General features: G+C 37.9%; 2 protein-coding genes across 2 annotated transcripts in view; one reads left to right on the forward strand and one right to left on the reverse strand.

The window, feature by feature from the left end:
• Positions 1–13,103, forward strand: part of LOC135210770 (phospholipase DDHD1-like) — a 108,720-nt gene extending 95,617 nt beyond the window's left edge. Inside the window, exons 12-14 of the transcript XR_010313574.1 lie at positions 4,384–4,484; positions 5,923–6,028; positions 11,731–13,103. The gene's annotated coding sequence lies outside the window, so the exon portion shown is untranslated. The remainder of the gene's footprint in view (positions 1–4,383; positions 4,485–5,922; positions 6,029–11,730) is intronic.
• The window catches only part of LOC135210772 (complex I assembly factor ACAD9, mitochondrial-like), a 44,594-nt gene continuing 28,707 nt past the window's right edge, over positions 7,768–23,654 (reverse strand). Inside the window, exons 3-12 of the mRNA XM_064243623.1 lie at positions 19,490–19,593; positions 18,717–18,925; positions 18,010–18,246; positions 17,710–17,835; positions 17,203–17,323; positions 16,501–16,712; positions 15,111–15,279; positions 13,967–14,206; positions 13,072–13,211; positions 7,768–9,053 (exon numbers count right to left, since the gene is read on the reverse strand). Coding sequence (XP_064099693.1) covers positions 8,877–9,053; positions 13,072–13,211; positions 13,967–14,206; positions 15,111–15,279; positions 16,501–16,712; positions 17,203–17,323; positions 17,710–17,835; positions 18,010–18,246; positions 18,717–18,925; positions 19,490–19,593 — 1,735 coding nt within the window. The 3' untranslated portion in view covers positions 7,768–8,876. The remainder of the gene's footprint in view (positions 9,054–13,071; positions 13,212–13,966; positions 14,207–15,110; positions 15,280–16,500; positions 16,713–17,202; positions 17,324–17,709; positions 17,836–18,009; positions 18,247–18,716; positions 18,926–19,489; positions 19,594–23,654) is intronic.

The following is a 23,654-nucleotide window of genomic DNA, read 5'->3' on the forward strand; positions in this document are numbered from 1 at the left end:
CAGCCTTGGTGACTCCGCAGATTCGCAACCTGTGGGGCCATCTCGGCCTTATCATCCAGTGCCACGGAAGAGGTTCTGGAACAAGTTCTGCCGAGACTGTGGCCGCAAGGGTCACATGTCTGCCAACTACGGAGGGTGCGCGAACCACAATATTCCTGCCGTCGCAATGGCCATTACTAATCCTTCTTCTCTAGGACCCCCAGCTAAGGGCCCTATAACCGTCGCACCCCTCCAAAGTCATTATCAGCCAAGCCACGTCAGAGCCTACGACGACTCTGGCGCTCAAGTCTCCCTGATACGGGAAGACAGAATTCCCCGAGGGGCTAACGTTGATAGACGTCGATTGATCACCATTGAAGGTATCAATCACATTAAACTGATCCTTCCGACCGTCCAATTGAGGGTCACCAGACCTCACTTCTCCAAAGAATGTACTCTTGCAGTTGCAAGCTACATCCCAGGAGGTTACGACCTCCTCCTAGGGCAAGACATGAAGTCTCCCTCACAATGCAAAAAGCCTAGGGGTCCTAACCCCATGTCAATTCACTCCAAAGCAAGGAGTCACCGAAATTCTACTTCCTCCAGGAAGTACGTCCACCAACAGTCTCCCCCGTTACCAAGGGAGGGAGATTGACCATTCACAGTTCCGTTGCAAAACCTGCAACGTAATAGGGCACTCCACGAATTGGCCTAGGTGCCCTAGCCGACTACCAGCAGCGGACAATGTCCACTTTCCACAAGGCTTAGCCTTCCAAAAGAGACAGGAGCCTCTGTCTCCCATTTCCAAGGGCACGCTGAGAGGTATTGCACCTCCGGTACCCGTCACAGGTCCAGTCAACCTCAACTCTCTGCCAGTGCCACTTGGCAGCACTGGGCAGTGCCAAGCTCCGTCCAGCCTGGACGTAGAGCCACCACCGAACTTGACCTCTGCGCCTGGCCCCGAGCTAGCGCCGGCGCCTAACCTTATCAAGGATCCTCCTACAGGAGATCCTCCAACAGGCATGGAGCTTACCACAGCCCATGGCCAATCACTAGTTCCTTCTTCTTCATCCTTACCTCTGTCGCCCGAGGATGAACCTCCGGCAGACCTTACCTTTGTACCTCCTCTGGAAAACCAGGAACTGCCCGACCAGGAGTCAGCCTGGAGTTTTCCCCTAACGACGGTTGTCGCAGCAGCCGGAGTGAGGGCCTCCCCTGCAGTAGGTTCCACCTCTACGACGGTTGCTGCAGAGACCGAAGTAGGGTGTTCTCCTGCAATCCCTCAGGCTACCACTGCCTCTGCTCCTGCCAGCGTTTCTGGCCTTTCCCCAGAGTCGGTGCCTCCGTCTACTCCTAGGACTGGTATAGCCAGGTCCTGGAGGAATAAGAAGAAGAAGGGACGTAACCAATCATTAACAAACTAACACAAAAGAGCCACATGCTCTCTTTGACACCTGTGCCCGAGGTACAGGGTCGCATTCAATTGCAGAGTGATCCTGGCACCTACCCAGAGAAGGTAGCCAGCCTGATCTCTGCCAGTAGAACTAACCCTCTAACCCCTAGCCATTGTGATACTAACACTCATGTAAATGTCATAATTACCTCATTGCATTTCCCTCCTGGTAAATTAACCACTCATCATCCCCAACGCATCATTACCTCTCATTATGTATTTTAACAATTCCGTCGCTGAACTGCTGCTGTGCGTACCACACTCTGGAATGATTGCGTCTTCATTTAAATGTATTGAGTAGGTTAGGCTAATGATTTAGTACCAGGGCATTAGGTTAGTAGCAAGTAGAATTTTCAAGTAACCTTATCTAGGGGTAGAGTAGACTGTCGTCACAAGACAACCTGTAGTTATTTATTAGGCTAGACTACATCACTATATTAAGTTAGTACACTTAGCATCTTTGCCTATAAGTTAGGTAGGCCATTGTAGTCGGCCGTATCGCTGCTCAAAAAACTTCAAGTTAGAGTAGGAGAACTGGGTTGTCGAGGCGATCAACTTATTTAAGCCAAGACCTTCACGCCCGAAAGGGAGTGAATGCCTTCTTAACAGGGGGAGCTGCTACGTCTATAGAACGCCTCGCCTTCCCAGCAGAGTTTTAGTTATATTTAATTATAAAAGTAGCAGCCATGCCGTCTCCTGAAGCTACTGTTGTTGGGAGAGTGGGTATGTCGTAGGAATGATATTTCTGGTCTGACGGAAGCTTAGGGTAAGAGAGGCAGGTCACAAGAGTAGCTAGGCTTCGAGATGGATTTTAGGGACTTCTACAATAAGACCTATTTTCCTTCCCAATTTGCTGGCGTTGTGTTTACCACCTTTCAGGCAATGCTCGAGGCGGTTTTTGGAAGCCCCGTGATTCGAAAACAAGCAGTATCGCTCTCAGTCGGCTGCGAGACGTGATCTCGGACAGAGGTCAAATTGCCAGCCTCCCAAAATTAGGCCTACCCACGACGCACTGGTGGTCACGAACCCCAGACCTGAACAGAGGTCGGACCGCATTCTTCTACAAGGATACACTAAATATTGCATAAAGGTACGTCTGAAAGTGTAAACTTCAACCCAGCACCTTTTACTACCATACGACTCTTGCTAAATTCATTTTCAATTCTTATTTTTACCCCTTCTACATCAGAAGCCCTTTGTCCTCATCGGGCCACGTGCTCCCCTTTGTGACTTGTTAAAGACCTAGTTTTCGTGCATACCTCAGTGAACCATTCGAGTTTACCTTCCCCAATGTTAGAGAATTAATCAGCCTTAATCAAAGCAAGAAGTCATTTTTCCTTTTATCTCGTTTAATCTGGGATTCTTTTCCAGATTCCATGAGTCACGTGCCGTCTCTCTGCCGCAAGTGTGCATTAACCCAAGTGAATGAAAATCAGCTTGAATTGGATGAGACTATAAGCCCCAACGTGGGGGCCAATATCATTTAACTTTTCTCCAGGCCAGCACGGGCCTTTTTGTAAATAAATAGTTTTAAAGTAACGAGCTGAGTTTTCTGGCGACCTTCCCTCTAAAGAAAGAGATTAATAACTATCAGTTTACGGTAAGTTCAAGCAATTCCCTCTTGAAATCCCTCAATTATTTCCGTTTACGTATCTAGCTTCTCTCAAGGCCCTATATACGTAATAATACCCATTATTCATGGGATATTTGCATATTCGCTGTATTTTTCTGAGAAATAGCCAAATTACTGTGTTTTCATATCAATTTCATGATTAAATGCACTTTTTGTGATAAATCTATTATAAAACCATTTTTAGAGTTTTCCTTGAGTTTGAACGAACAAAATAAGCAGTTTTAAGTTATTTATCGGATTCAAAGTACAGGCTGTCCCCCGGGTTACAACGAGGGTTCCGTTCTTGAGACGCATTGTAACCCGAAAATCGTCGTAAGCCAGACCATCGTAAAAAATCCTAAGAAAACCTTACTTTTAATGCTTTGGGTGCATTGAAAACTATGTAAACTGCATTCTTATTGCATTTTTCATCAAAGAAACATTCAAATGTTGATTATTTTGCATTTTTGGTGTCATATTTCATCTGCCAGATCAGCGTTGTAGGCGTCGTAACCCTGGAAATAATTTCTGATGAATATAATTGAAAAGCGCCTTGACCTTGGAACGTCGTAAGCCAAGCCCGTCGTAACCTGGGGACTGCCTGTATTCTCGTACTCTAGCGATTCGCTGGGAGGTCTGGTATGCATCCCCTGCAAATACAGGGGCTCCATTGTATACAATGATACATAAATCCGCCTAAATGTCTTCTGTTGGTGAAATAATGAGTAGAAATTATGGGATATGTGAAAATTTTGCATTTTCACCAAAAACACATTTGCAATAAAGTTATTGTTGTATATCCACAATGTACTGAGATAGAATTACCTATTTACTGAAATGCAAAAATATTTAATTATAGCAAGGAAAATATAAAATTAATTACAAAGTATACATAGTCATATTTTCCACAAGAAAAGTGTCAGTTACCTATGCGATAATGCAGAAAACTCATACTTTTACTCAAGGTAAGCAGCTTTATTTTTCTTAAATTTTAATTGAAATGATTGCTCTATACAATAGTGTGAAATGTCCCAAAAATAACTTTGTGGGTGGTATTTTAAGGGCTGCTTTATGAGCAAGAGCCTGTGCTGGCATAAGTTCAGCTTAATGTAAAACAAGGAGGAATGATGGGTAGGAATTACGAGATACGAGAAAACTTTTCGCTTTCCTCTTGCCAAAAAAAAACCATTTGCGATAAATTATATTACCGAGATAAATTTCATAGTTTTTTCAATGCCATAGTTGTAATTATACCAAGGAATATATGAAAGTATGAATGATATAGTAGTATCACGTTTTCCCTAATATAAATGGCATCCAGTCTCCCTCTCTCTTTCAGAAAATAGATAAATGAAGTACTAGAGAAGAAATTTCTTGCAGAAAAAGATGTAACGAGATATCATGAAAACTTGGTGAAAATAATGATCATCTTATCTACTGGTTTGTGAATTTTTTTTTTTTTTGACATTTGCTGAATTAACCCTTAAACGCCGAAGTGGTAAAAATCAACGCCTCTCCCGAATGCCGGGGCCGGTTTGGAATGAGCGCGGAAGCGGAAAAAATAATTTTTTCAAAAAATCACAGCGCGCTTAGTTTTGAAGATTAAGAGTTCATTTTTGGCTCATTTTTTTGTCATTGCCTGAAGTTTAGTATGCAACCATCAGAAATGATAAAAATTATCATTATCATATATAAATAATGCGATATATGATAGTGCAAAAACTAAATTTCATATATAATTGTATTCAAATCGCGCTGTGCGCAAAAAGGTTAAAGGTAACAAGTTACTTTTTTTTCGGTGTAATGTAAACTAAATTGCGATCTTTTTGGTATATAACACATTGTAAAACGATAAAAGCAACACAGAGAAAATATTATCACAAAATGATGCATGAATTCGTAGCGCGCGGACATAAAAAATATTTTTTTTTTAAATTCACTATAAATCTAAATATTGTTATAGAGACTTCGAATTTGTTTCACGATGAAGTTAAATGATGGAATATTACGATACTGTAAGAGTTTTAGCTTACAATTGCAGTTTTCGACCATTTCGGACGAGTTAAAGTTGACCAAATGTAGACATTTTTTTAAAAATTTTTTTTTTATATGCAATTAATTCGGAAATTAGAAAAGCTACAACCTTCAAATATTTTTCCTTTTATTCTACATGAAATTGCGCACATTTTCATATATAAAACTCTATGAAATGCCTAATATGAAACGGAGAAAATTTTCCGAGAATGCGATGTACGCAATTCGGAGATTTATGGCGGAGAATCCGTGCGCGGAGGGAAGGAAAGTTTTTTTTCATAAATTCACCATAAATCGAAATAATGTGCTAGAGACTTCCAATTTGTTGCAAAATGAAGGTAAATGACTGAATATTACTAAAATATAAGAGTTTTAGCTTACAATTGCGTTTTTTGACCATTTCGGTAGAGTCAAAGTTGACCGAACATGGTTTTTTTTCTATTTATCGTGATTTATATGCAAATATTTCGGCATACGGGGGACATTTTGACTCGACGTTTAATACGTCCATTCGGCGTTTAAGGGTTAAGTACACTAAGCGGCAGAGTTAAATCTTTTGTAGCTATAACTTTTCATTTTAACAGCTTTGGTAGCTTTGTTTTTATTTCTAAGGCAGTTGTGTTTATTTTTCAACCTTTTGTAGAGCTTCCATTTTTCATCTTTAAACCATATGTAGCATCAATTTATTTTATTTTTAAACCTTATGTAGCATCAATTAATTTTTTAACCTTTTGTACCTTTGTTTTTATTTTCAAACCATTTGCAACTTCATTGTTTTTACTTTTGACCATTTTGTAATACATGTCTTTGAAAGAGAACTATATTCATATTACCTGTATTTTAGGTTGTGTGGAGGAATCCATTAAGCAGAACTTTGAAATGATGTAACTCCCTTCAGAGCTCTTATTATTTTGGTGTGGGAAGTGTCAAGACTACTGAACTAGACTCTGGTAAGTGCACCGCAGTTACTACTACGTTTTTAAGGATGTTAGAAGTATCTGTACCATTTCCTAGCAAAATTCAGCACAGTACAATTAAGGAAGCAGTAATCAAGACCATAGACTGACAAATTGGGAGATGGGCTATGAAATATGAATGTGACAATCAGGGTGCTGACTGATGCAGTCCCGACAGATGCCTCTTTTTGGGAGACATGCCTCCTCAAGATGCACACTTATCTAATAGTACATATGTTTCAGAGATAAAAATCTGAAAGAAAAGTTTTCTCAGATATGCCAACAATGCCATCAAACTCTGAGAACCTATTGCATTTGCCTTAGGTGATGTAAATTGATCAACATAAAGCTTTTTTCTTCAGTCCACATTGTTAAGATGGCTTTTGTCACATCCATAATAAGTACAGAGTTACTTCACTACTACTGATTCATTTGATTTTGGGCAACTTCATGGTTATTCATTATCAAATATATATATAGTAGGACTAGGACCATGTTAGTTTTAATGGACAAGCTAGGACAATGTAATATTGTTCAAATTGGGTCTATTTATTGACAACCTCATCACTTATATGTGCTAACATTTGTGGTCTTCATTTGCACCAACCCCTTTAGGGAGTATGTACTACCTTCATCAGGTAACCTTGTTGGAGCGAGGCTCAGGTTCGATATGGAACTGATGAAAAATAGCCTGGAATTTGTGGGGCAGTCTCACTTGCCCTTGGGTCCCTGCTTTTTAAGTAAACTAAGAGCCAGGAATTTTTCTTACCCTCTTCTCCAAAAATAAAAATTGTTCAATACCTAGAGCACTCTCCCATCTTGGTGTCCGACACCTAACCACCACATCTTAGTACAACTATTGGTATCTCCCCAGATGTGCCTTGGAAACTATCATCTGTACTGCCTTTGTCTGTTTTCTTGTCCGTTATCCTGCTGTTCAGCCTTTTCAGTTTCCTTTGTTGTCGTCTCGATTATCAACAAGGGATGTTATTGATGGGATTGGGGTTCAGTTCTAAGCCAGTGGTAGCCTTAAAACCACCTGATAATGTCCCTAGGACCTAATCCAGGTCTGAGGGTTGGTTTGATGTTTGGGGTAGAATTCTCAACATAGTGGCCAGATTGTTTGCTTATATGATTTGAACAACACTGTACTAGAACACTTCACAAAGGTTCACAATTTGAAATTTATACGGGAAGAGGATTTACTGCAAATTCACCTGAGCAAATGAATTCTATCAAAGAAAACCTTCTTACAGCCAAAGTGCAATACTGCCTCCATATCATCAGAAAAATGCCACCTCAGAAATTTACTTTCAGTGATTTGAGACGACATATTGAAGCCCTTTTTATTATTATTGCCCAATAAAGTCAAATTTACAATCCTCCCTACTTTCAATTTATTCAGTTATTAAATTTTTAAAGACCTGCAAGTTATTACAAAAAACTATAAATTTAATCATTCAAGACAAGTACTTTAGGCCAGCCCTATAGAGCTGAAGTATTTTGACTCATTGGTCTGTTAACCTACTTAGGAAGATAAGATTATCCTATTGTTAAGACTGAAGGTTTGCTAGCTATGAAAAATGCAAATTGATTTTAAAATTTGTCATATTAAGCATATAGAGATTTGTATCTAATGAAACACACTTTGACTATTCTCATGTGATTCTTAATCACATTTGGAATAAAGTTAGATAAAATCATTTTATGAATGTTTACTGATAAAGAAACGATCCATTTTTATTTTTATTTCAAACTTACATTATCTGTAACTCATTAACCTATTTTCTACACATTTTTTATCATCCGCTTAATGGTGGCATCGGTTAACAGCATTTTGGTTTTACGACGCTTGGCTAACGACGTCGTCAATCAGATTTTCGGCAACAGTAAGCAGTTTACCAGTGCTTATGGCATTGTAAGCGCCATTTATTACCATAATAACCGTGATGTTAACGATTTTTGGCTATCAGTGCTCGACCAGGAACTGAAAACCATTGTTACCGGAGAGTGCCTGTATACTATAATGCAATCAATGAAACTGAAACAAAGGTTTATGATTCGCTGATTGTTACTTAACTTGTTACAAACTGAATATAATATAAGAATACTACCTAATGTAAAAAACATTCAGATACAAACAATGCCACATTTTCAAGAATGAGAAAAAATAATCGTGTAGTTACTAAGTAAACAAAACTGAATATTAAACACCTGTATATATATATACACACACAAGATAATTTATACACTTGTTCTTTATAAACTAAAATCAAACCCCAAGATCTTTGCAAGTCTGATGCCAGTTTGGACATATAATAAGGCTACAATCTCACATATAATAAGGCTACAATCTCAAGAAAACTTCAAAAGTGATATTCTCGCTATCAATAACTGCTACCTTTACTCTCAACAAATATAGTGGTTAATGCAGTTTGTGCAGTGATTTAATCATCAATATTGCCAGGTAAGACATTAAAAAAATATATATGAATTTGTAAAATGTAATATAAATATGTACATTATGAACATCACATTAAGAGGGCTTGAGGTAAAATTTGCATCTTGTACAAGTATTTGAAGGTGAAAATGTCTTGTATATGACAATAGGTCCAAATAATTAAATAATTGGTTGCAAAAGCAAGACAAGAACTAAAAGAAGCAGCTTACTGAGCAAGAGAATAATACTGTGGAATATTCTTTTCACAGAAGTTATGTACAGAATATTAATGCTCAGATTGCAAACATTTAAGCACCTTAAAATACTAAACTAGATAACAACCTTAATTTAATTGCATTGAACAGATTACCTTTACATACATGGCACAGTGTACCAAATGTTTCACCAAAACACACGAGTTAGTGGATGTTCTGCTGCATAGCCTTTATTTTCAATAACTGTTTCAGCAATTTTCATGTAAACACTGTCATTGTTGAAGTTGGGGCCATCTTCTATTTCCTTCACACGAACCTTGATTCTGTTTGCTGCTTCATGGCAGAAGGTCTGGGCCAAAGCCAGCTGCAAGGTAAACATCATTGTAAATTTAATAGTTACATGATACCATAAGCTTTACAAACCTAGCATTAATTTCTTGTTCTTTAGCAGTTAGGGAAAGCTCACGTAAAATTGGCAATGTTTCTCTGCAAAGACTCAAAGACTGTGTTAGCAAGTAAAAGTTGAAAGTTTTATTTTAAGTAGAGTCATTAAAGTAAGAGTTAGCAATGTTTGTCAAGTTCTCAAATAAGAGCTATCTATTGCAGCGTGCAAGCACTAAAGACCCTATGCAACATCCCTTGTCCGAACAGAATTACTCTCTACCTTTCACTTTTTCTCCAATCACTGGGGTAACTGATCACTTAGCTGTTTAACTTTTTCCTTTATCCAATTTCCATTCTATTCAAGAACATATCCTTCAGAAAATTGAATTTGTTGATCTCCTTCAACTACTTAATCTTCACAATAATAAAATCACTAGCAAAGCAAACCAAATGAAAGTTGTCAATGGTCCTTTGCAGTCCTTTAATCCCCCACTGCATAAAAACAGTGTCTTACTTTCTATCTGTTCTGCTTTCATAGAGTGAAAAACTAGACAGTGTCTACTTTCTCACTCTGCCATGCAGATTTTCAAAACATTATGAATATACCAAATATTTTAACCCAATTTATATTTTTCTTATGTACACAAACTGATGCCTCGTAACAATATATCTTTCATGCATATCTGAATGGATGAATGAACTCTATTACAAGGTTATCCATAAGATGAAGCTACTGAGAAAGCAGGGGGTTCCACACTAGCTGCGCATATACAGTCACTTAATCTTTCAAGAGCACTGTCTGAAGAGCTACAGCTTTCACCTGAGTTTACATTCATGTTTATTTTTTCTGCAAGATTTATTTATTTTGGATTATATTTTGTAGTGTTATCTCTTGCCATGTTTATCTAATGAGAAGAAACCAGGGCAACATATATTTGGGGGTCTGGGGCAACCTTGTGGCCACTTCATGTCTCGGTCTGTAAACCCACATAGACTTTGTTCTGTCAAGGCCAGGTCTTATCTGCTCTTCTCTTGTGTTATACGTAAATTGAGGGTCTGGGGCAACCTTGTGGCCACTTCATGTCTCGGTCTGTAAACCCACATAGACTTTGTTCTGTCAAGGCCAGGTCTTATCTGCTCTTCTCTTGTGTTATACGTAAATTGAGCATCTCAATGGGATAAGGTTTGGGAAGATAAAAGAGGCATTCAACTTCTTAGCTGGGGGAATTTGCTCCACAAGGCAATTGTATTTTGTCACGGTTTTCCTCTTCACAAAACACTACTTCCTCACACAGATGAAGGAGGAGGAAGGGTAAGCCTAAAAGTTCTTACAGGAAGTCTATGGTCATTGCAATGCATGGAACATAGCTTTGATACAAGGTCTTCCAGATAGTGCTTTCATAGAAGCTCCAGTGGACAAAGGAGATCTCGTACCTTATCTCATGAAACCTAACCCCCCTCATAATAAGTCTAACAATGATGCTGGGAGATGCTTGTCACCCCTCTTTACCACACATATCCAGAGCATGAGAGGTTCCCATTGAGGGGAAACAAGGATTGTTCATACATGGAACAAACCCTCGCTCTCAACAATAGGCTAATCTTCTAGTGCCAGCTGGAAACAGGTTAAAAACTATCAAAGATTGTAAAGCAAGGAATCTGTGGCATCTGGCAACTCGTGTGTATACGAGGTGGACGTTGGTCACTGACCAGGCTTGTGACACACCAGTCTTTCTTAAACCGCCCAAACCAGTTCTTTTACAGAAGCCTGTGCATTGTTTCATATTTATTCAGCTCCCATGGGGATATTGCCTCTTCAGGGAGAGACGGCCCAGCTCCTTTTTGTTCTTTGGTATTTTACTCTTGTTTTTGAAGATAATTTAAAAACATTCGTATTAACCTTTTTTTTATATATATATAAAACAATCTTTTCATTTTATCTTCTTACACATTTTCTGGGAATGTAATAATGTTTTAGTCTTTCAAAATTTGTTTCGGGATGTTCAAAATGTAGGGGTTCATGTTGCAGACAAGGTTTTCAATACTAGGATTCGGCTGTCTAGCTATTAAGTACATTCCCACACTTCTTCAACACGAATTTTAATGATGTACGATTGCGATCTTCCCGTCTGCTTGCCAGTCGTGATTGTCGTCTCATCTCCTTCCGTCATTTTGGTGGGAGAGAGGCATGGGTTGTACGGCTCACTCCCATCTTTCCTTCCATCCTCACATAAATATGATTCTTTTTCCCCTCTCGCAGGATAAAAATCTTTCCGGAGGGAGAGAGCATGTTGCGTACATGTTCCTTTACAGGCTCTTCAGTTGTCAGCCCTCATTCTCCCTTAAAAGTCTGGCAACAGCAGCTCGCTCAGAATTTGGGAGCTCCTCTGCTTCGCTTCCTTCTAACAGAGATGCCACTTTATTTGTGTTTGGGCTGTGAAGAGAGACTTTGGAGGCAGTCAGTACTGTTGGTGGTGTATTTCTTGCTTGCCAACAATACGGAGTAGTAATGCGGGGATACCAACCTTACAGACTCCTTTGAATATCGTCTCCAATGATGTTCGACTTGGTACCCATTTGCCATATGATATAATTGTAGTTATGTTTGTTTTAACATTTTTCTGCACTACACACAATGTTCTCTCTCTTTGTAACAGTAATCTGCTGTGTGACATCAAAAACGGGCCTGTAACGTCATGGCTGCTGCTGACTCCATGTTTTGACGTTGCTGTGTTTGACTGAGGGCCGATCTCTCGTCCCATTCCTTCAGCGATGGATTTTCTTGGAGATTCTTAGTTATCCGTCACTTGTGCATGTCCTGGGGAGGAGGCCCTCTGGTTGCGTTGCTGTAGGAGGTGGCAGAAGGCCTTTTTATGCCATCCTTGCTGTCACAGAGACCTTTGACTTGGGTTTCCAGTCTGAATGCTGTGACGTTATTCTCAATACTTCTCTGCCTGTGACATCTCTCCTCTGTATGTTGCAGTGACATAACTTCCACCATTGTCCATGACACCATCGCGGTCGGCTGTCAACCCATCAGAGGTGTTCTTCCTAGAGTTGATTGATTGGATGGATGGATTATGAAATTTAGGGCATAGCCCAAGCACTGGGACCTATAAGATCATTCAGCGCTGAAATGAAAGTATGGCTAGATGGAGAAATGAAATGAAAATGATAAACTGATGACAATCCTGCACTTGAACAGGACTGTACATCAGCAAAGGCCATTTTACTCTCCCCCCAGCATTCCGATCATCCAAAGTTATGAAAGATTGTTTTGGCCAGGGGGCTGATTGATTGAATGGACTACATGTTTGGTAGGAGGTGTCCCAGTTTCAAGTACGAAGCATCGTAGGGCAAAACCTCCATCACCTTTTCATTCTCCTTCCCTCCCGTTGGAGAATTCGAGACTTGTGGCATCTTCTGAGAGTGAGAGTGGTGTTTCTCCATCTTCCCAGCACGGACGTGACTCTCCCCTTCCAGTACGTGAATGTGTTCCAGTCAGTGTGGCGTCTTCTGATAGTGAGAGAGGTGTTTCTCCATCTTCACAGCAAGGATGTGACTCCCCCCTCGAAGTACTTGTAATCCTTAACATCATCACTGACAGTACCAAGTTCACCCACACATCATTTGCTCAGCATCCACAGGGTCACTTTAATGACTTTTTCCTTTGCTTTCCTTCCTGTTGCCACATGCTTTGTTTTGCTTGCATTTATTCCCAATCCTCTCCCCATTCTGCTTTTTCATCTTTTCAAGCACTTACAGTTGATACATCATATAGCACAGTACATGACATAATTCATCCTCTCTACTTCATTTTCTACTTTCCTATATGACTAACCTGAAACTTTTACTCCAGAGTCTTTGGCACCAATGCGAAGCTACTCCACAGTACTTTTTAAACAGTTAATTTACACTCTTGTCAACCAATTAAATGTCAAGAGATATGAGAATAATAAAATAAACATCCTAAAATTTCAAACTGAAATTTATCTTACCTCATGCTCTGCATTCTTTACTCCAATACAGTACGACCGAGATGAACGTCCTAGAACAGCTGTCATTCCATATATATCAATGGCACAATCAGCAAGGCGAGCCAACTCTACTTGGTTCCCTGGATTTACTACATTTTTCCCTGTGAAACACAGCACAAATTATTGTAGGGTCATTAAAATTTTTTAAAACAGTCAAATGACTACTTTTTTCTGATGTACTAATCCATATTAACATGTACACTAATCTGTCAGTTCAGTGGAAAGGCCATCTATATATGAATGAGCAACAGAGGTTTACCCTTTGTGATTATGATTGATAAAGGATACACTATTATCAAGCACTATAATAACAAGTCAAAAAATAAAGCCACAGGTTTATGTTCTAGTGTGAACTTGAATCGATACGTTTTAAGTTTTGACATATTTTAAATTTTGATATATATTATGAAAGATAGATAATACTACAATATGTATGTATGCTATTAGAGTGAGACAGATTATTCCTATGAGCCAATAGCATTTCGGATACTTTATTTTCTTATTCTAATTTTTTGCCAAAAATTATTGAAGCCATGTTGAGGAATAATTCTGAGAAATATAATGATTCTGAGAAATATAACGATGCTAAAGATTATCTTAAAATTTAATCATACTTCATACTTTTATAAATCAGTTCATACAACCCTTACTTCAATGATGATACAATCCTAGTCTCGGCATACTCTTGGTGTCACCATACTCTTTAGCGAACATCAATTGTGATATAAGCCAAAGAAAGACTCAAAAGTTATAAAAAAGAAAATCATAGTCTCTTTAGTGGACATCAGTTGTTAATAATAAGTACCATATGAAAAACTTAATTTATCTGTAGTATCACAGATTACAGAAGACCTACCATGTCTTGAAAGAACATTTTCAACAGCATATTGGAACCTCTTGACACTAAACTCTAAAAGATCTGCTCCATGCTTAAGAGTGGGATGTAGGTGTCCTTGTAAGTTCAGATCTAACTTGGGGTTTCCTTGGCTGTTTCTCATTCTTTCTATACCTTTGCCAATGGCAAATCCTGGATTCAACAAAGGATTGCGAAGTTTCTTTACCACCTCACGCAACTCCGCTCCTGCATGCTGAAGACCTTCAAGAAAAATTTGTCATGAAAGCTTTAACAAATCAGGAGCTCTCAAATTAGAAGACATGGTTTAGGTGTCAACTGATTAAGCAGATAATAATTGGTTACATGGCTATCATTATTTCCTGTTGGAGATGGAATTACACAAATTTAAGTAATTTAAGATCATCATTCTACTGAACAAATTCCTGAGATCAAATCACAATCATCGAGACTATACAAAAAATAAAGGGAAGTGTCTACCTACATCACATCTGTGATATTCATTGAGTAGGTGCTCAAGTAACTAGTATATGCCTAGCTAAGATATCTGAATTAGATTATTAACAATACTTTAGGAAATCTTAAAAGATATAATTTTAATCGAGACCCCTTGCCTTGACATACAATGTGGTAACCTACTTAACCCTTAAACGCCGAAGCGGTATTTTAAAAATCGTCTCCCGTATGCCGGCGGCATTCGCGAGTGAGCGTCGAAGTGGAAAAAATGTTTTTTTCAAAAAATCGCAGCACGCTTAGTTTTCAAGGTTAAGAGTTCATTTTTGGCTCCTTTTTTGTCATTGCCTGAAGTTTAGTATGCAACCATCAGAAATGAAAAAAAATATCATCATCATATATAAATATTGGGATATATGACAGCGCAAAAAAAATTTCATATATAATTGTATACAAACCGCGCTGTGAGCAAAACGGTTAAAGCTAACGAGTTAATTTTTGTTTCGTGTATTGTACACTAAATTGCGATCATTTTGGTATATAACACATTGTAAAACAATCAAGGCAACACAGAGAAAATATTATCACAAAATGATGCATGAATTCATAATGATAGAAAATTACTTAATTCACGGAATTTTTTAAAAATCATCAAGCAGCTATAAGCAACAATTCTCCAAAAAGCAAAACTTACCATTCAACGCAATGAACATACGAAGAATCTCATTGGTGCCTTCAAAGATGAGCAGGATGCGAGCATCCCTTAGGTATCTCTCAAATGGAAATGCTTTCATATAACCAAGACCGCCCATCATCTGCAAACACTCTGATCCCCATTGCCATACTCCCTCTGAACTGAACACCTAAAAAAATATTTATATATTATTATTACTATCATTAATGTAACCAGACAACTATGCTAACATTTTTGGACACTTTCAGGACTGACCTGGAAGATATTTTAATTTACTAATAATGATCCAGTACACACAAACATCTATTAACTACAAGCAAGCATACATCCATCTACACAAACATATAAGACAGTACATACTTAAGTATTAACATCTTAAAATTTAATAACCAAAGTGAAGATAAAAGGCTCTGACCAGATTTATTTAATTGACATTTGCATGGTTTGTCATTTGCTGTCAGTTATAATTAAGGTAATTACAATAAAACAAATTTCTTATAAAGCCAAATATAATTTTTCAAAAAAAAGTTTTTTTTTCTCAATACAGTCCACAATTATTACACAGCCTATTGTGTTGTCTGCGGTAGAGTAACTCAAGTTACTCCACACAGGAAGAAAGAATACCAACTACTTTTAGGGCAGTGTGACATAGATATTCCCTCAGATCACCCAGTGGCCAACAAACACCATGTTACCGCTGATCTGTCTGCTAAACAGGAGTACAGAGTATGGAGACTTTCAAACACTAATGAGTTGTACTGTTAAGACTGTACTATTGTATTCCATAGCTTAGCAGCCTAGGTCCTATGGGGCATTAGTCAGATCCCTATATATGAAACACAGGACCAATTCCAGGATAAGATAAAATTACTGAAGAGTAGAATCTTTTTGAAAACAAAGACAAAATCCTCTCATAGGTTTTGGTTATTCTCAGCAATCATCTTTAGTTGCTTCTTAGTATCTTTATCATCTTCAATTTGGGCAGCAATCCTGCACAATTCAGCACTTCTTGCATAATTTTTGAAATGATTAAAGACATCGGTTTCATGAAAATCAATAAAATTTTTATCTTCCTAAATGAGAGATACTATGTATTAGGGCTCAAAATAATATGTTAAAACACTGATAGGGCAATTCTTACTATTTCAAAGCATAAAGTTGTTCCTTTACTTAACAACAATAAAAACTATCACCTTTGTCAGCTAGCATTATAAACACAAAGAAAGATTTTCATTGTAAATACATGTGAAATAAACTCTTCCCTCCCAGGAAAGAAAAAGTCCAGTGATCTATCACTCTAAAAATGCATAATTTTTCAAAAGTGGAATGTAAACTTATCTTTCAACCAGTAATTCTGTGGTAAAAAACCAAGCACAAATTCCTTATTTACCTTTACAACTGCAGCCTCAACTGAGCAGTCTGGATTTTCGTAGCCATCTAGTGTTCCAGCAGTCAAATAAGCCATGGATTCCATGGCATAAATGCAAACTGCTAGACGTCCAATCTTTTCCTTTATAAGGCCAAATTCGGTTAAGCTCAGTCCAAACTGTTTTCGAGTTGTAGCATGCTCTAATGCCCAACCCAACACTTTCCTCAAGATACCTGCAAAACAACACGGAAATTTAAGAAAACCACTTTCAATAATACACAACTTGAGACATCATCTCAATGATTTGCAAAAAGACTAAGAGTAATTGTTTAAAAATAAGTTATGTCACACTATAGCCCAAGAAAACCTATATATGCTGCATTCCAAATTATCTTCATTATTAATATTCTTTGTTGCAGCAATTCAGTCACCAATAACAGTTATCCCCTCTTGAAAACTTAGCAGAATTGTTTGTCACTTCTCCTGATATTCAAGATTCACAAGGGCCTGGCATTGAGCTTTGTGGGCTCAACTCGAAATGATTCAACCTGCTTTATTCTATGAGATGGGTCTCATCATTCAAGGGACGAAGCCCATCAAAAAACCTTTCTTGTAGGACTACGCTTCTTTTACCCAGTCTCTACACAATATATAAACTGTCACATTTACCATTAAAATGGCAATTTAACAAAGAACATAAAAAAAAACAATAAAAAAACTTACCCGCACCAGAACTACCCATTGAAAAACGTCCAGAGTTCAGGATATTCATGGCAACCTTAAAACCTCCACCAACTTCACCAATGACATTCTCTATAGGAACTGGAGTGTTATCAAAATAAACCTGGAAATGGTCAATTCCTTTAGGCTCAAATATGACCACAACTTTCATTCGCACAACATACAATATACTAAAGGAGGGCTTTTCTTTTCTTTACAGTAATTTAAGGATTATCTAGCATCAACTCAAAACCTTGATCAAATAGCTATGTGCAAAAGATAAGGCAAAACTTTACTGTACTCCAGTGCTGCAAAATAAGAAGCCAAAGTACAAAAACAAAATATTTTGAAATAAAAAAGGGCATAATTCTAGGGTAACCACAATTCACAATCCCATAAATGGGCACGATCTTGTTACATTCAACTTATGTTAAATAATTATCAAGCCACAAAAAATTACCAAATGCCAATCATAACATCCTAAATCTTTCTATAAAACAGATAACATACCTCGCATGTGTTCGATCCCCTTATGCCCATTTTATCCTCTGGAGGTCCATTTGTAACTCCACCAAAGCCCCTTTCCACAATGAAGGCACTGATCTTATCTTTAACTTTACCATCATAATCTTTCACCTGCAAAAGAACATGACTTATTATTAAAAATAGTGAAAAGTAGATAAAGGATAATCACCGACTTAAATTTCCTAGAATCTACAATGAAACGGGGAAGAGACCAAATGGAGGATTTGAAAATAAAAGAAAACAAATTCAAATTTTGTTGAGTAGGCCAGTCATTACCATACCCACCTCAGTTCTAGCAAAGACAGTCATCAGTTCTGCAGTGCCACCATTAGAGATCCATATTTTTCCTCCATTCAAGTAGTAAGTTTTCCCATCATCGGATAACGTAGCCCGAGTCTGGATAGATCCTGCATCTGAGCCACTGGAAGGCTCAGTGAGACAGAAAGCAGCTGTCCATTCACCGCTCGCTAATCTTGGTAAATATTTCTCTTTTTGTTCATCTGTGCCATACAAGAGGATGCCCTGAAAACAAAAGGTCAATCGTATCGTCTTATCTGAGTTATATTATTATCTAAAAAAAAATCCTCAAAGAAAATTTACTAAATTTTCATACAAAAAATAGAAACAATCGATAAAAATATTGTACAGTACTGATCTATAAACAGATACAAAAAAATATCAATGCTTTGACTGTAAGATCATCAGTTTAAAAACTCAAGTTTAGTGAATGTGAAACCGCTCTAGATATGAATAAAGCATTAATTACTTTTTACAAAAAAATAATTTTCCCAGTGAAGCTCTGATCTGTTACTAAAACAAATAATCACAACTATCAGTACATGAGAGATGATTAAGTTTTGAATAACCCCTCCCAGAGCCACTAAATTATGCACGTGAAAAATACAGCAAAGAACTTGCTTTTATGTACGAAACTGTACGATACTAAAATTTACCTTTTGTCAATTAGCAAAGGGTTATATTAATTAACATACCTTTAATCCAATGGCTTGATGAGCTGCCAATGTCACTCCTACACTTCCATCCAAGGCAATTATTTCATTCAGCCTTGCATACTCGGTGGCCCCTAGCCCCAAACCCCCATATTCTTCTGGTATCTGCATTCCATAGAGTCCTAATTCTTTCAAGCCATCTAATGTCTCTTGTGGTATCTTGGCTTCTCGGTCAATCTTCGTTCCATCAACTATTGGAATGCAAAGTGGAAATTAGGAAACAGTAAGTATAAAAGTAAAAAAGGTAATTAATAAAAACTTATTAATATATTTAATGTATGGTCATTAGATCAGACCATCAAGTTAAGATTCTAAAACTGCTAGCCTTAGTTCCAAAGAGAAACAATGACTTGACAAATAAAAATATGTACGTACTTGTATATTTTTGTCTACTAATACTTCTGTTGGATTTCCCCATTATAAAAACTGATAGCAATTTTACTTTATTTGTTCAACAGAGATCACTGGTCTCATCAAACCTCCTTACATACTTATGATATCAATTCAGATACTCAAAGAGAAGCACATGATGTTACTACAATACTTCAAATGTTTAAAAATCTAATAACAAAACCAACATTTAAGTAGGGCTACAGTTGCATTTTAATTAAATCATGGATCAAAATTACTTCCGTGGGTCCTTTATTTAATTTTCAAGGAAGTATATTACCGTGTAATGCTTCAGTTACTTTATATAAGCATGTTCATTACCTATAAGTAATTTCAAGAAACAAAACTGAAAAAATAGAACTAACCTTGTTCGGCAAAGAATCGATCGATGGGAACGAGCATTTCGTGTAGCAATTCATGCCGTTCCTTGTCAAGAACTTCTGGAAACACAAGCATGTCCTTGTCAAACCTGCAATAGGAATATACAATGGTAAGATACAATATAATCACTCTTGGATAAATCTGAATGATGTACATCAAAACTTTTTTGTTACAAGAATAAAAATATAAATTTTCATAATAAAATTTATTATTTGGATACTTACCTACTGTTAAATTTAGCTATATCTCCCTGCCGATTAGGCGAGTCGGCATTCAAACAAAAGAGTCGAATGACTGTCTTGTTTACCTGTTCTCCACCAGGTGTGTTTCGAATGTTTTAGCTTGTGTCAGAATTCTCCTTGACAGCCCACTAAGTTGTGGGGAGGCTGGGTGGGTCTAATTTAACAGTAGGTAAGTATCCAAATAATAAATTTTATTATGAAAATTTACATTATTTGAGATGAATCTACCTACTGTTAAATTTAGCTGATTCCCACATTACAAAGAGGATGGTGGGTAGTGCAGCTAGACAAAATTCCGCTCAGCCATTTGAGCTGAAGGTTTCTTATATGAAACCCAAAACATTCTCACCTGATCTGGAATCCTTGGTGGATTTTACTACCACCAGAAGTTGGATTCCATTCAGGGAGCAAGGCTCTCATACGTATGCAGCAAAGAGTAGCCTTGCGGAGAAAACCGCTTGATTCAGCCAGCATGAAACGCAAGCGGTATGAGGGACCCCTGTGCCTGGGTCCAAAAGCCCTATCAAACGAGTCACTTAAAATGAATACCTTTGCAATATAAAGGTACACTCCTATACAAAATTTGTACCTTCACGCTCCCTAAAATATTAAAACCCCAGGATTTAAACAAAAGAGCCTAAGAATTGCTCTTTTTCAGTTCAGGAAAAGACTACCCACTACTAGTAGCAGATTAAGGGCTTTACCGTTTTCAAACACAATTCTGTATACTTAAGGTAGTGATAGGGCAAAAACTGAATTGTACTTCTACTGTGACACATCAATCCTATTCTGGAGCGACAAATTGACTTAACACTAAATGAAGTTGCAACTGCTCACATTACGAATGTTTAACTTCAATAAGGTAGAAGATATGGAGCTAGTTCTCATACACTAGCCTATCCATTATGTCAGAGGACCTTGTGTTCCTTGACATTTCTAAAAATCATAACACAAAAGGTTAACTTTGCCTCTTCCAGGCTTAACCTTCACAAATACATTCTAGGTTTTCTAAAACCACAAAACAAAAGTTAACTTTGCCTTGGGTTTAACCATTGGCAAAGGCATTATAAGTTTCTAAAAATCCCAACACAAAAGGTTAACTTTGCCTCTTCCAGGCTTAACCTTCACAAATACATTCTAGGTTTTCTAAAACCACAAAACAAAAGGTTGATTTTTGCCTCTTCCACACTAACCTTTGAACACAACATCTGTTTTTCTTAAAACCACAAAACCAATGGTTAATTTTGCCTCTTCCAGCATTTACCTTTGACAAAGATGTTCAAGGTCTCTAAAAGGATGATAAAAATGTTCTAAGTTTAACCTTTAAATTTAAATGCCCAGCGGGATACAGAAGTTCCTCTTTTACAGGGAACTGTAAAGCATAGCCTTAACATCACCCTCAGCTCTAAGGCAGAAAGCTAAAATAGCATTCCCTTACACCAGCTCAAAGAAGGGTGCTGACAGCAAATTTACTTATTAACCACTGCTAAATAAAAGGTTTTACAGTAAATTCAGATAAAGTTTAGACCCGCATCTAAACTCCAGAGAGAGACTGATATAGAGATGAAGGGGCTTCAATCTCAACACCTTACAGTGCTGGTCCTCAGCAAGATCTAAAAGTACTTGATGCAATAGTACTGAGGAAAGTATGTATGGAACGATAACTTTGGAAGTAGACAGTGAAAAGTCTTATCTCCTCTAAACAGAAAACATTGATGTCTACAAGGTTCCAGGTGCTGAAAATTCCTCCAGGATGGTACCCTCAGCAACACACAGACCACTGCTTCTGACCCCAGGCCATGGCAGTTTTAAATTAAGGACAGATCCTATGATAACTTGAAAATCTTATTATTGGGAGGGGACATTCTAACCTCTCCAGGTAGTTAAGGAGATGCCTACGTCAATGGAACTGTATGGAATTGTGTAGTAGAGTTGATTTCTTTTCAACAGAAGAATGAGACATCTACCAAGAGCATTGGAAATTCTGAAAAGTTTTGCCCTGAGGTTACAAGGGCTCTACAGGAGACTAAGCAATTCTTGAACATGAAATTGCTCAATAGAATTCAAGAGTAGATACAAAGGGCAGGCATATGAGTCTGAATTAGACAAAATTTAAGGAAACATCTACTGCTCAAGTCTGAGGGCCAACAAAGTAGTAGTAATCACTCGGCTGTCCCTGTTCATCTACATGCTAGGAAGCTAAATGAGTGTTCCTTAAATCCACCCAAGTGCGAAACTTATGGATGTCAGGGCCCTTGTAGGCAGTTGTTCTTCCTGAATCCCCAATTGCTAAAACAATGTCCTTCCACAGAATGGATGATCAAACCAATATATTGTTTCATTTCACTCAAAGCAGCAAACTTCCCACAAAAACTTTGTTTCTGACTTGGAATAAACCTGCTAAGCATCCTGATGTCTTTCCACTGCCCTGACATCTAAAAAGTTTTACCAGGTGTAGTTGACCATTCTATGTTGCATGAAAGGTTAATGACACTAGTTAAACTCTGTGTTGCATGACAGAGGGAAAAGACCAAAACTTGGACTTTAGGTTTAAGAACCAAATGGACGATTCATGGTTAAAGTGTCCCTCCTACAGTCCTGGAGCCAGAGTTGGTTCTGGATTGCTTACAAAATTTAATGAAAGTTCTTTGTAAGTCGTAATTCTTATGCTGAAACCATACATTAATTGAGCATGATTATCTGAAAATAACCCATAAGGCCATGTTTCCTAATGAGGAAAAGCCCTTACCATATAGGAAGTTTCTTTCCGGTCTAAAATCTTCAAGCAGCACATGCCTATTCATCTTGACCGACAAGCCTGCATAATTAAATATCATCCCCACATCACTAGATAAGAATGGGGATATAAAGAATTAACAATATAGTGCATAGAAATTGGGCCAGAAGAAGCAACAGGTCCTTGGCCTTTGGAATACTGTTGGCAGAGTAGGCTAACTTAAATAACTGATTCAGTAGAAGTGTCTTGCTCCTAAAGTTGACACCATCTACCAATGGGCAACAAGTCCCTGACATAACTTATAGAGGGCTGCACACTAACCCAAACAAAGTGCACAGAACAGCAATACCTTCTAGTAAAAACCCTTTGAAGGAACTTGCATGACTGTGGATGTATGGTAAGTGGAATGAATACATTCTGCATGTGTACCACAAGTCTGACCATTCTTTGGAAAGGTACTAAAACCATGCTAGAAAACCAACAAGTATATGGGCAGACACTTACTGTTATTCAGTCTCCAAATGTCCAAGAAAATCTCCAATCACTTATGGGTGTCTTCCTAAAGAATTACCCTTGGACCATCATTCTCTTTATATACAATCTCCTACTAAAAGATACTTATGAGAGATCTCTGCTGCAGACAAGGGAAGCTATAAGAAGGAGAATAAACCAGTGGAGGACAATCACAAAGAATCACAACTGCCCTTCACCGTCTCCACCATATAACATACTGGTCCCAAGTCTCTCCATGTTAGGAGGCTGCAACTGTCCATATCCCAGAACCTGAATCTGCACTTATCCCCGAAAGGTATAAAATAAGACTACCAATAGATAATCCCGAACTGCATAATCAGACAGGAAGCGAAAGTGTTCTCACTTCCAAACAGTGAGTATAAGCATGAGGACATTACCCTGCAGCATCAGAAATGAGTTACTTGTTTTAGTTACTTGTTTCCTCGCTAAAAACTCCCGCTGGGTTGGTGTCTCCACCTCTCAAAGAAGTCACAGAGACGAGACAAGGTAAATAGAAGATAAAAACTCAAGTTAGACTAAAAATCCATCTCGAGTTCATTTCCCCACAGGAAAGAGAAAGAAAGCGAACCTCCTATTAAAGACGATTAAAGGACCAATAAGCATTGTACAGCAAAAGGCGGCCTTCGGCTCTCCGCG

The sequence above is a fragment of the Macrobrachium nipponense genome, chromosome 4 (genome assembly GCF_015104395.2).
Source record: "Macrobrachium nipponense isolate FS-2020 chromosome 4, ASM1510439v2, whole genome shotgun sequence".
Taxonomy (NCBI): domain Eukaryota; kingdom Metazoa; phylum Arthropoda; class Malacostraca; order Decapoda; family Palaemonidae; genus Macrobrachium; species Macrobrachium nipponense.